Source organism: Colius striatus, chromosome Z, assembly GCF_028858725.1.
Source record: "Colius striatus isolate bColStr4 chromosome Z, bColStr4.1.hap1, whole genome shotgun sequence".
Classification (NCBI taxonomy): Eukaryota; Metazoa; Chordata; class Aves; order Coliiformes; family Coliidae; genus Colius; species Colius striatus.
The window spans coordinates 35,397,882-35,411,307 of NC_084790.1; the positions used below are offsets into that span (position 1 = coordinate 35,397,882).

The 13,426-nt window shown below is 45.7% G+C and overlaps 1 protein-coding gene across 12 annotated transcripts in view; it reads right to left on the reverse strand.

Moving 5' to 3' along the window:
• Positions 1-13,426, reverse strand: part of PSD3 (pleckstrin and Sec7 domain containing 3) — a 120,377-nt gene that overhangs the window by 69,759 nt on the left and 37,192 nt on the right. For 9 of the 12 annotated variants that reach the window (XR_009820803.1, XR_009820804.1, XM_062017356.1 and 6 more), the window contains 4 exons: positions 8,027-8,236; positions 7,836-7,916; positions 4,623-4,735; positions 2,033-2,091 (listed from right to left, as the gene is read on the reverse strand). Coding sequence is in view for 10 of the 12 variants with exons in the window: in XM_062017356.1 (XP_061873340.1) it covers positions 2,033-2,091; positions 4,623-4,735; positions 7,836-7,916; positions 8,027-8,236 (463 nt within the window). In the remaining 2 variants the exon portion in view is untranslated. Of the gene's footprint in view, positions 1-2,032; positions 2,092-2,426; positions 2,497-3,847; positions 3,907-4,622; positions 4,736-4,924; positions 5,056-7,835; positions 7,917-8,026; positions 8,237-13,426 lie in introns of those variants that run through there. The other 3 variants (XM_062017362.1, XM_062017363.1, XM_062017364.1) reach the window with 3 other exon arrangements.

Sequence of the window (13,426 nt, forward strand, 5' to 3'; positions counted from 1 at the left end):
AGACACAGTTAGCAAAAAAATATTTTGTTAGAAATGTGGCAAGACAAGAATAAATGAAGGGTTAAGCAAGAGTTTATCTACAAGAGTTACAGGAAAGCGTGAACTGAAGGCAGAGCAACTCCACTACAGCCCTATAGTTGAGCAGTTGAGCTCACTGTGAAATAAAAATGTCTGTACTTGTGATCAGTATGTCAGCAACAAATGGAGCTCGGTGTAGACAAGCCCTGTGACTCATTTGTTTCCTGCTCTAACAGAATCACGGTAAGGATGGGGCAGAGCATTATCTTTGCTGGGAAACGGGCAATTAGCATGTATCTGAAAAGGGCTGCATTCCAAATAAAAAATGCCCAACTTACCATCTATGTAGAAAAATGAAATGCAGTGAGAGGAAGACCAAAATTACAGGAAATCAGAGAATGAGAGAGAGAAAGAGAGAAGACACATGCAGGAGTCTGGCAAACATCAGAGCTTTGTACATATAACAACACAGTAACGACTGTAGTAGGATAAGTTACATACTGCAACAGCCAGAGTCATCGTGGCTTCAGCTGCACATCACCAGCAGCAGCAACAATGGGTCAGAGACAGGCCATTTACTCCAGTACTTAATGAAGACAGTAGGGCCCACTACAGCATCACAAGGAGTGACAGGAAACACTACCAGGCTGACATACAGCTGTTTGCCTCTGGACTACAAGGCTAGGTAAGCTGGAGAGCAGGTGCTCCAGGCTGCTCATGGCTCTGGGGAGCAGAATACCTGTGCTGGCAGCCTCAGGAGTTCTCAGGAGAAGTGGTGTAAGCTGAGGCACACTGGGGCACTCACCCTCCCACATGGCTGACATGCTGCTCAGCCAGGAGAGGATCGGCCTTCAGAGGAAAAAAAAAGAACCTCTTCACAACTCCCTTCCCTCTCCTGATTCTATAATTTTCAAAGGCATTCATTTAAAAAGAGGCAGGCGTCACAGCCTCTGGGGAAGGACATACAAGTCATGGCTTCATTACCTGCACCACTGTAGAGCTGCACCCACAGGGGCCAAGCAGCCCTTGCAGACAGAGCCAGGGTACCTCCATCTCCCACTGTCCTATCCATCACCCTTGCTGCCTACAGGCTACCAACAAAGCGCCTCCTGGAAGAGCCCTTGGCAGTGCAGGGAAAAGACTCAAAGCCATCTGTCTGAAGCCACCAGTCTTGCACTCTGTTATTGCCATCCTCCCTGTTTTTACCCCTCTCCATCCTGACTGAGGGACAGAGGAAGCCTCCTGTCAGCATGGGAATGCCACGCATAGCAGATGTATTGCACTGGGTGCTGAAATACACATCCTGGGGCTACTGGCATGCTGTACTAAGAGGACTAAGTGGAATACTATCTCCTCCTGGCAGGCAGTAGAGAGACATGTGCAGTAGTGGAGCTCTAGGGACAGCCGTCAATACCTGGCTTGAGCAGAACTCTGGTTCCACCACATACCCCTGCTGCACAAATGGCCATCCGTTGGAGGTGTTTAAGAGACACCTTAAGGAAATGGTGTAATGGTTGATAGGGCTAGGACAAAGGCTAGGCTCGATGATCTTAAAGGTCTCTTCCAGCCAACACAATTCTATGAATCTGTGATTCCCCTTCTCATTTTTCCAGTACCTCTTTGCCTCCCTTCTTTCTTCTGCTTTCCCAAATATTATTATATACCGGAAAGGGGAAGCCAATCTCAACCACAGCTTCCTGGCCAGGCCCAACTGCTGTAGCCAGGGAAGGATGGGACGCATAGCTGGAAGACAGTGGCCTGAGGAAAATGGGCATGTTCACACATTGTGAAGAAGCCAGGCACAATACCAGCTTATAGATGAATCATCTCGGCATGCTGGAAAGCCCTGCCTAGGACAACAGTCTTGGGAGTACAGCTTTCTTACTGGCTGATGTCTGCAGGGACACTTTAGAAGCAGGCCACCAGCAAGGAGAATCTGCTGCTTGCCAGAAGACCATCCTCTACAAGCACTGTGTTGATAGGAACAGTCTATATAAAAGCTGTGCATACTCACGTGGCCATGTAGATCTGTGTTCAGCAGCATCATGGCACACGTGAGACAGTGAACTCCATCTGCAGAAAGACACACAATCAAAGTCACATGCAAACCCATGACTGGACCTTGAAGAACAGCTGAAGCTGAGCCTTATAGCCTAAGTGAGTTTGTTCTCCTGATGAGAATCTGTTTTATCAAGAAATACACATAATTAAATAAATGAAGAGTAAGGTCATCCCCCAGCTGCCAAGCCAGAACAGCCTTTTTTAATCTTTTAATGACTGTTAAAACTATCTTGCTGCATCCATGGATGAGGTGAACTAGACAGCCTTTGTTTGCTAATGTCAATACCACAGCCTGAATCAACTCTTTCTTCATTTATTCTGGGCAAAAAGGGAAAAGTAAAACATACCCACTCATGCGTGCAGAGTGGCTACAACACAGTATCCTGTTCTCCTCCTCCTCTGGCTCCCTACTCATCAGGGCTCATGTTTGGAGAACTTCAGTCAGCTATTTATTTTTTGCCTTAGCTCCATATTGGCTAGATAGTGCTCCAGCTATTTCTAAAGTGATCATGTAGCAAATGCCCTCAAAAATGAGCCAGAAGAGACAGACTGTATCCGTACCTCCATCCCTAGAGCCACAGTGGCAGACTTGGGAAAGTCAGTGTGAACTGCGATTTGCAAAAGCAAATACCAATTTCATAGTCCTCATTTTCCAGCCACCCCTTTAAGAAAACAAAAGTGTATTGGCTGTGCACAAATCCAGACACAGGTAAATGGTGTCATTTATCACCTCTGAAAATCAAAATTACTCAAGCCAGCTTCTAAACTTCAGCAACATATTAGGGAAAATATTTTATCCATTCTCTTGTTCATAAACTCACAGTGTCACCTTCTCTCTCTCACAGAAGTGTCACAAAGACATTCAGTCATTGATGACACATGCACACACTGCAGAGAGAACTATGTAAAACCTTTACAGCTGAGTCCAGATAATGGCTATGCATAAGTCCTTCTGTGCTGTGTAGGAAAAGGAAATGAGGATAGATATATCTCACACTTGGCTGGACTATCGTAGGCTATAAATCCATGCAAGATGAAGCCATTATGTAAAAGACATTCCCCAAGACAAGGGCTACACTTTCTTAACCATGTTCGTACAGGCCTCTGTACTCAAGCAATGTGGTCGAACTGTAGCAGAGCATGAAATAAGTATTATTACTAGCAGCAAGAAGTCTGAAGCAGCTTGGATCTGGGGCTGTGGTGCTCCAGTTCAGGTCTACGTATTTCTCTATGGCAGCCCATCCTCTCCTTTCCAAACTGCAAAACACATCCAGAGGATGGAAAAGAGAAAAACAGAAATGCAAATGCAATTCTGGATTTGCACTGAAAAAAATCCAAACATCATGTTTTTGCACTGTAGCACTCCACTACTGACAGTACAAACAGAGCATCAAAATGATGTAGAACCCTGGGCAATGACCGTAGAATTCACTTTTGTCTAAATGCTTACTCAGGCTCAGAAATGACAATGTCTCTCTTCCACCCTAGACTAGAGCAAGGCTGCCAAATCAATGTGAAAACCATTATTTCAGTCTGAACACGATACGTCTATCCTACCTGACTGCCTGCAGAGCAGAAGCAGAAAGGCATTAGGAAGAGGACAAAGATAGCACGGGAGCAGATCCTATCTTACTGCTACCTATTCCACTCCTCAACGTGCCAGCCAGTAAAGCTGAACAGGCACAAAGCAGATAAACACCACCTCACTGCAACAGGGCATAAGGAAGTGTGGTGGTACTTCCAAAGAGAGCAGCTCCTTCTTACTTACACTTGAAACTAAAGGCACAGCTTGGTCCACACTTATTTCCTCTCTCACCTTCCTCAGGGTGCTATCAGCCTGCACTGCAATCTCTGGGCCACAGGCCTCTGTCAGCATGGCTGCCTTGGAAGCAGCAGCTGTGCCAGCGGACACTTTGTCCTATCTTCCAATGCCAGACGTCTCAAGTTTGATCCCTGTGCTTGTTTGTTTCCCCCACCCATTTCCAAAATGACTGAAAACATTGGCAAGGAGGCAGAACTCTGACTGATGTTAGCTAGTCAAGATGAAACCATGCCAGGTTTGGAGACAGTACCCAAAATTCACCCCCACAACTGGTAAGAGCTGGCATGCCTGTTGCCAGTGCAAGCAGAGACACGGGTACTAAATGGAGCACAGAAAGCTATGAGCTTCTCCTCCACCTGAGACGAAACCTATTCTCATCCATGGAAGCATAAGCTAGATTACAGGTATTCGCACATACTAGAAGTCAGCAACACTAGAAATCACATCCAAGGATATTTAAATCTGGAGACACCATGACTGAGGATTTTATACTTGGAAGCCCTAAATGCCTTTCCGGACTGGGAGATAAATTCAGATTTTTTACTGTCTTACCACAACCACGTGTGGAGAACATGGAGGGTTTCAACACTCACCATAGGCAATCTCTAAAGTGTGGCATGGCAATTACAGAGATCCCAGGCACACACCACACATGCTGTTGAAGGTGAAAATGAAGGAAGAGGAAGACAATTAAAGACCTTAGCATCAAAAACATAGTTACCTTGAGAAGAAATGCTGTTGGGGTTGCACTGGTAATATCTGCTGGAGAAGTGGATTAAAACTCTCTCTCGTTCCTGAGTTTCTCCAATAAGCGAAAAGGCATTAAAGAAACTCCTAAAAGAACAGCAGAAAAAGGTGAAATTGAAGTCATAAATCTCTTTTTGCCTCACACAAAACACAGAACCAAGTACACTTCATAGCAAGAATGACAACAGCTCCAAGAAGACTTTCTAGGAAAATGGGCTATTATCGAGTGTGCAGCTAACTCCAACATTATAGTAAATGATGCAGGAGTTAAATTACCACGGTCTCGGCCATACAAAGTAATATGCAATTACACCATTTTAAAGAGCTGTTCTTATTCTTGGTACTTCTCTTTTTCTTTGTGGAAGAAACTGGAGCAGGTTCTGTTCAGGCATGACAGACATCCAGGCTGTTCTCTGCCCTTTCCTAATCATCTGTCACCCCTGCACCTTTTAACTTTATGCTTATTAGTACTCCTATCAAAACCAGAGGAGCTACTCCAGTCAGTGAAGTCGAGCAGGGGCACTGCAGACTGAGAGCCAGCACCAAGCCTATGATTCTCTTTCTGGAGGATCACTGATCAGAGTGGCCAGGACCACACCAGTCATGTTGCAGAGGGCAGTGTGACTACCTGAGCTGCAGCAAACACACCTGGGGAAGAGGGCAGGAGAGTCACAATGTCACTCACTGAGCTTCAACTGCAGGAGGAGGAACCTGGCCCTCTCAGTTTCCAGCTCATGGTAGTTCAGGGCACAGGGCTGGTGTACACTGAGGCATACTCATTAGACAGTGAGGACACACCTGCATCTTCCACTCTTCACCTGACACTTAACCTCTTAATCACAAGGCTACTCTTCCCCACTAGAAAAAAACTTGCCTCATAGCCAAAGAAGAGCTTCTGCACTTCACAAAACCTCCACATCCTGAAGCCAAGAGACTACCTCAGTCATATCAGCCTACACTCATTTGTCAGGACACTTCTAAGAAAAGCCTGCAAACGCAAACCTTTGGGGTTCAAAACAAGACAGCACAAAAAATGGACAGGGTATAATTGACAGTTTTTAAACATCCAACGAGACTGAAACTAACATGATCTGAGAGGGGTGGAATAAGTTGCTTGAACATTCACATCTGTATCTAGTCTGGACAAATAAACGTTAAATTTTCTCTTTCATGGAAGGTCAGGGATGGGCTGTATTCAGCAATGATCTCACACCCATACGGAGTGTGATCTGCCTGGTAATAACTTAATTTCACACATAATGTATTTAAAATAACCCAATTCACATGTAGATACAACTGAGTTTTCACAAGGTTCCGCTTCCTTTCCTAATTCATTTCCCTATGTGACATTTTGACAACTAAGCCACTTTCCCCCTCCTTCTCCAGCTTGGGCTCTTTCCAGCAACACTCCCTCCTCCCCACACTAGGCACCACCCTGACCTACACTGTTTTCTCCTCTTCAGCACCTTTTAACCCCCTGGAAGCCACCTGGGAGAGGCAATAGATGAAAAAACATTTGGCAAATAAACAAGGTAGGTTCCTTGCTCTCATACCACAATGATGTGGCTGAGGGTCACTAATGTGAGTTGTGGGCTACTGAGGTGAGTTTCTGCCCATTGGTAGGACCAGGATGGACTCACAGCAATCCTACCTCCTCCCCTCCTGCAGTCCTGCTGAGAGAGGTGTACTTGGGAGATGCATGGGTGACATGGGTCCAGTGTGTAGAATCAGACCAGGACTGCAAAGCAACAGCCCTTCCCATGTCCCAGGCTCACCACCAACAGTGATATGTTCTGAACAACGGTCTCCCACAGCCTGGGGTTGCGCAGGTTCAGACTGCGCCTGTGAGCAACACAACGCTTAAACCACAGCTTGTCAGGGCACTGGCAGCAGCAGGGCAGCTACCCCTCACTCCCCACAAGCATGAGGCAGTACATCCCATCTACCCCAGGGCCCCAGGATGACGCCCTGTTCCCAGCTTCAGCTGTGTGCTCAGGGAATGCAGCCAGCACTCACTGAAGCTGCACCTGAAACCTCAGCACACCCCTGGCATGGTCAAGTCATAAGCCAGGGCATATTTCACAGAAGGTCATGACTATTAATACTAATAGGAGATCTACCGGGAGCAGAGACCTCTGAAATATGTGCCACAAAGCAATTAGGTGTTGGATTTCACAATTTAAAAAGACAATGGTATATTTAGCGCTGTGTTCCAGGGCTGCTGAAACCTGTAACGCACAGCAGACCTCCCACCACCCCAGCTGCCGTGCTGAGTGGGTGCTGCAGCTCGGCCCTGCCTGCCCCCACCACAGGAGCAGATGGTTCACTCTTCCACAGCTGCCTTTTCCTTTCCACTACCTCCAGCAGGCAAGATATTGTGCTTTCCTTGGGGGCTGCCACAGTCTCCAGCAGTCAGCCCCCTGGAAATGCATTTGCAAACACCTGCAGACCCTGTATTTGTGTAATTAGGAAAAAGAAAAAAATAATAACCCATTTGAGTAACCTTGGCCAGATGATTTACACTCACTTTAAATCAGGCCGCTACTACACAAGCTTGATGTTTTGCTTCCTCAGAAAGAAAAAGTACTGAAACCAAACATCGCTGAGGCCTAATTCCAGTGTAAAAAGGAAAGAAAAGTGTAGGGCTGGGTTTTCAAACACCCACGCTAGCAGCCACCAGCTCTCAACAGCATTTTCCACATGGAAGCTTTTGCTGCTCTGCACATTTTTGGGTGCCTCAAAGGAATGCGGAAAGGAGGGCTTGCCCAGCCACATCAAACCCTTGCCCTGGCTTTGTGCACTGAAGCCAGGCACAGTACCAGCCAAAAAGTCCGTGTGTGCGGCTCAACTCCATATGTGAGCAACACTTTCATTCCCCAGCAGTACCTGGCAGACTACAAGTCCCCTGTTTACCACGCAACTGTTTATTTTCCTCCATCTCATCCCACTTCAAGGACCACCTCTAAGCAGGTCCACTCAAAGTTTCCCAGGAAATGCTACTGCTCCAATAGCATACTGGAGTACAGCAGCACACTGAGACAAACAGAAAAGAAAAGCTCCATCTCAAAAACACAGCCCCTCCCTCCCACCTCTTAAATCCCCAGAGGGCAACTGCTTCCATCAGGACAACACAGCTAACAACACTGTTACTAAAACAGGAATGTGAGGTTTGCAAACCGCCACGTACCTGAGTGAGCAGTCCAGTGTCATGCCTGTGAAGTCAAAAAACTTGAGGTATTCCTCAGCCACAAGCTTGCTGAATTCATTGCTTTAAATGACAAAAATAAGGAAGAAAAGGTTACCATTTGAGACTGAACCCCTCCAGAACCAGCAGGAACACCAACGCAGCCAAAGGCCTCACTCATATCAACAACGTACTTTTTACCCAAATGCTTTGCCACATCTGAGCGTTTGAACCTGTCCAGATGGAAGAGACGCTTAGCCAGGCGTCTGGCTGCTTCCAAACTGCTGCTGCTGCTGCCATTACTGAGATCATGACCAAGGGCTCCAGTGGCATCTTTCTCCTGCTGTTCATTGCTCCCCATGGCAGCACTGGAGTCTAACACCACGTTCTGCAGTTGAATATTGCTACAAGGTAGAAGAAGTACAATGACATTATGTTTTCAAGGAGGATTTCATTTCTCTTAGAATAGAAAGCAATTAATGGTAGAGAGGCAAGATTATGCAATAGAGTAAATTTCACTGAATTGAAGGAGCTCTGTAGAACAGCGACATTTACTTAGCAGTCATCGGACACTAAGAGAGTTAAACACAGAGACCCAGATACGGGCTTTCCAGCCCAGAAACACATTCTGTCCTGCACTCACCTTCTGAGTGTGCTGGGTCTCCACAACTTGTGCTCATTTCACAGACAGCTGTTTTCTGCTATCAGCCTACAACTGCACCTGACAACACCAGCTCCTCATTTGCTTCTTGCACTAGTATTTTTTAACCCAATGCGCTTGCTTGGCTTGAAGAGGTCCTTTTAAAAGTAGGCCACCAGCCATTTTCGAGGGAAAAAGGCAGCAAGCAAGTCAGTCTGTTCAGTAGCTCGGAGCTGACTCAGCACAAGTCCCTTCCTCATTCTTCCCTAGTTGTCCTGGAAACAATACAACTCCCCAGATCTAAAATAACATCCGAAAAAGTCTCAGCAGTTTTCGTGCCGTTCATGAGCTGCAGGCACCCCAAAAGGAGGACTGCTAGAAAAAGCAGGGCTTGGAGCAAGGAACCCAGTCTGAGAGACACAAGCCACCCAGGCCAGGCTGGAGAACTTTTGCCTTCCTCCTGCTCCCCTCATGGTGGCAATAATTTCCCTCACCAGCTGCTCAAAGTCAGGATGTTCAGCATGGCAATCCCAGGGCACCTTACATAATCATGCATTTATAGATTCCTCCCACCTCTACTACAGTAGGAAAGCTCTGGCTGAGCTGTGTGTCTGCTTTGCATCTCCCCCCAATGAGGCAAGAGCCCTCCACACCAGAAAGCACTCCCCCATGCACACATCTCCCTGCACACAGGAAGGTTTTTCACTTTGAAAAAGCTTTTCTCTGTCACTGGCATGAAAATTCTTGCAAAACCTCAGCTCTGTGCATGTGTGTGAGAGTTCTTTTATTAAAAAAAAAATTATATAGAAATTCTTTCCACCGAATTCTTGTGTACACAGGGCTAATGAACAATCTGCAGGGGTCGTGCACAGGGCAGACATGAGTGGAATGAGTTAAAGATGATTTTAAACACAACACTTCAACATACCAAGGCTTCACACACCACTGTAATCTTTGGGCTTGACAAGCCACAGAAGAACCAATTGCTGCATTCTATTTCTGGCCATTTTCTGAAATGTCTGCTAGCCACTTCTTAGCCCTTTAAAGATGAGACTTTCATATACAACGTCAGTTTAAAATACAGAGCTTCGCTTTTCTGTGTGATCGTTTCACAGCAATCTTCACCCATGCCCTACCACTCTTCCCACACATGCCTTAGGAGACAGATATGTGCAGTGCTCATATCAGGAGATTCGCCTATTTTACCTCTGTCCCTGCCTTCCTAGTGCTGCTAGAACATCAAAATTATCACACATCCACAGAGTGGGTACAACCTTTTTTTTAATCAAGTATTTGGGAATTTGACAGGCATCTAACCTGCTTCCACAAGTACTGGGGATTTGATGCTGCCACTTCAGTAAAAAACACGGTGCTGTACCGAAAGTAGCTCAGTCTCAGTGCCATAGTAGGGAATTAATACTGTAAATAAAACTCCAATAGCATTAACATCACTGACCACCAGTTACCCTGGAAGACAAAAAAAAAAAACCAACAAACAAACAAAAAAACCCCTACCATTGACAGCATTGTTATGGGAAGTGCCTCTTCAACCCTTTCCAAAAGCACTAGTCAATGGCCAAAGCTCTCTAAATTTGGTCTGTTCCAAACTTGTGAAGAAAGGAAATTCCAGAGTCTTCTGAAACACACCCCAAGTGACACCTTATCCATTGAAATCAGGCATGACTGGTTTGAAACCCCCAGCTCAAACAATTGACAAGAGCATAGGATAACCAGGTGAGCTAACACATGTACAGCGCCTTCCATGTACTAATACTGCTTCATAAGCAATGCCACCTTGCAGAGCCTCGCTCATAAATCACAGCCCTGTTTCACCACCGCTCTTCTTAAAGGCAATATTTACAGCCTTGAAAGATGGCCAAAGCTGACAAGAAACATCTGCACCCTGCTAGGAACCAGCACACTATGAGAGTCAATGTTACCACAAACCACTGTAAATTTAGAAAGGAAGTGCCAGCATCTGCCACTTAGTGAAATATATACTATGGCAGCTCTCAGCTTCTGTTTCACCTCTAGGAGCAGTGGCTGGGATGTGAAGAAGGAACATCCAGCTCTTTCCCATGCTTATCATTCATTAAGTACAAAGCAGCAATCAAATCAACGATATAGGTTGTCTGTAACATAAGTGTCCTGTTCAGGGCAAATGCAAGGTTGTTAACATTAAAGTGAGTCTTCAGTTCCCAAGTTTTTTAGGTGGCAAGAAGACTTAGTGCCCACATCACTGCAGGCTTAGGAAATGCAGATGTCCTGTGCATGATTACTGCACACTGCCTTCTGGGCAAGTCATTTTAGCAGGGCCCAGGGAGAGTTTCTTGGGAAAAAAAGCTGGCATCATTTCTTACCTCCAAGTCTCCACGGGTGCACCATTTTCCTTCCATGCCTCAGTTTCCCCAGACGCTGAACACAGATAGTAGTACTTGCCTATCTCTGTAAAGTACTTATAACAGACTCTGATGAAGGGCTAGGGGCTACCAAGGCTGCCAATCAGTTTGTCTCCTGCAGCCTACCGTTTCTATGTATTAAGAGTACACAGCAGCATTACCAGTTGAACAGAGGCAATGAAGGGCTTTGTGCTGCAGAGCACAACTGGACATGGATTTCTCATGCAGCTTTACTCCTTATCACATTAAAAAAAAAAAAAAAAAAAAAAAGAGAAAGCTCCACTGACAGAAGTAGGCTGAAAATGTAATAGATTATATTCCCCCTAATCCCAGATTCAAGGCCAAAAGAAACTGCAATGATACAACTGGTAATTGCATGTACAGTGATGGCTGCTTATTTCCACCCAAAGACTCTTAATCTCTGCTGTTAGAAAACACAGAAAACAAAAACATAATTTAAAAAAAAAAACACAAAAAAAAGCCCCAGATCCATTTGTTCTCACAGTGTTTGAACTGTGTCCAGAAATCAGGTCCTCAGACATCCTGACTTCTCTCCCCATCAATGCACTCCTGACACGTCCTCCCTCTTTCTGCCAAAGCATCCCTGGGTTTGCAGTTGAATGCACAGAGGCTGTGATCAACACCACCAGCAGAAACTACAGCAATTCTATAAACAGTAGCTGTGATAAACTCAATACTTTTTAACAGCAACAGCCAGCTCTCCACGCTCACAAACAAAACACAGGCAGAATGTAACATCTGTAAAGCTGTTTCCCGTACCATTTTCTCCACTTAACTCCATTACTGAGCAGGTCTACAGTGATTTAGCTTCCAGTGCTAAGGTATCTCAAGTGTCATGCTCTGCACTTACCAAATCTGTTTGAAAATATTGTACATTCACTGATTCCCCCGTCCTCCTGGGTTTTAGTTTCACCAAAACTGAAACCCCCCACAGCAAGATGTAGTTGGGGAATGGCTGCAACTTAAGATAAAAACCGAGCAGGGCCAGTAACATAATGGTAAGCACAGAGGCATCTCAAATCTCAATGGTCTACTAGGCTGCAACTAGAAATCTCAGTATGAATACCTACAGTTTTGAGTGCCTTAAAGGTTGGGATGCTCTCAATTCTTTTTTTTTCCAAATCCACCAGGAAAAAAATTATCTGTTTTGTCCCAAGGAAGAAAAGCATGTTGGCATTTTGCTTTGCAGGAGAAGAGCTCAGACCCATCCTGGAGCAGCTGTGCCAGCCACTAACGAGATGTTTAGAATGACATTGAGTGACAACTCAACCCAAATCCTGTCCTCAGTCCAGCCATGTCTGTGATCCCAGCTTGCCATTGCCCACAGCTCTTGCCGGATGGAATACAATCTGTACGGGACCCTTCCTCGCAGAACACTAATCCATCTGGAGTGCACATCCAGAGGGAGGGCACTGCATGCACCCATTTCAGGAGAAGCTTGGATGAGTCAAGGCTGGGACTATCCTAAGTTTTTCTGGAAAGAGAGGAAGAGAAAACAGGAGGAAAATCAACTTTTTCTCAAGTAAATCTGCACTCCTTTAACACTAGTTTTACTTCAAGGCAGGTTAAGTCAGGCATTTGACAAAGTCCCTCAGAGCAAAACACAGCAATGATTAAAAATAAGGAAGGGTGGAGAGATGTTCCAGTGTGCTAAACCTAGGGTCAGAACAAATGTTGCTTTCAGCAGGGCCACTCTGCGGCTGATAATCATCCTCTGCAGCACTGTGCTGGCCCTTTTGTTTTAAATGCCTTCACTCCAAGCCTTCTTCTCCTTCTGGTTCTTGAACAGGGGACACCATTCTCAATCATAACCATCAATGCCGGCTGTGAAAAGCATGCTGTAGCTCCTGTTCAACAGTCTCTCAGCAGCGGCTCTCACTTTGCAGCATGGCAGGGACGTCAAAAAGTAGAACCACTAGGATGACCCTGACACCCTCCTGGACTGCAAAAAGTCCTGCCCTGAGGGAACAAATCCCTGCCCTACAGCCCTTTGGACAGAAGTGCATGCTGAACCATTCTGCACTTCAAAGCCAAACAACTGGCAACACAGGCTGAATTTAGTTTCGAGAGAGATGAAAAGCTGTGCCTGAACAGCCTGGCTCTGAGAACACTAGCCCCACCAGAGAAAGCAAAGAAATCCCAGCAGCAGTGGGATATGATGAGTCAGTTCCTGCTACAAATGGTGGACCACACATATGGACTGGGAACAGCTCCGCTGCTAGCTCCGAACAGGCTTCTTCAGGGCCAGAAGAGAGCAAGGACAAAATCACATCAGGGCAACTATTTACCTTGCCAGTTACCTCCAGCTCCAGGGCTCTTCCAAGATACAACGGTAGGAATGAGAGAAAAATAATAAAAATAATGTTCTTTCCTAGCAGATGACTCACTGTGCTATTTTACTCTGAATGGTTTAACTGGCTTTGAAGTCCTACATATGGATTCTCTTCAAAGACATGTTTTGAAGTAGATCCCTCTTTGAGAACTGGTACAGCTGCACTTTGCTGCAACTCAGTTCAGTGGGTGTTCCACAAGCA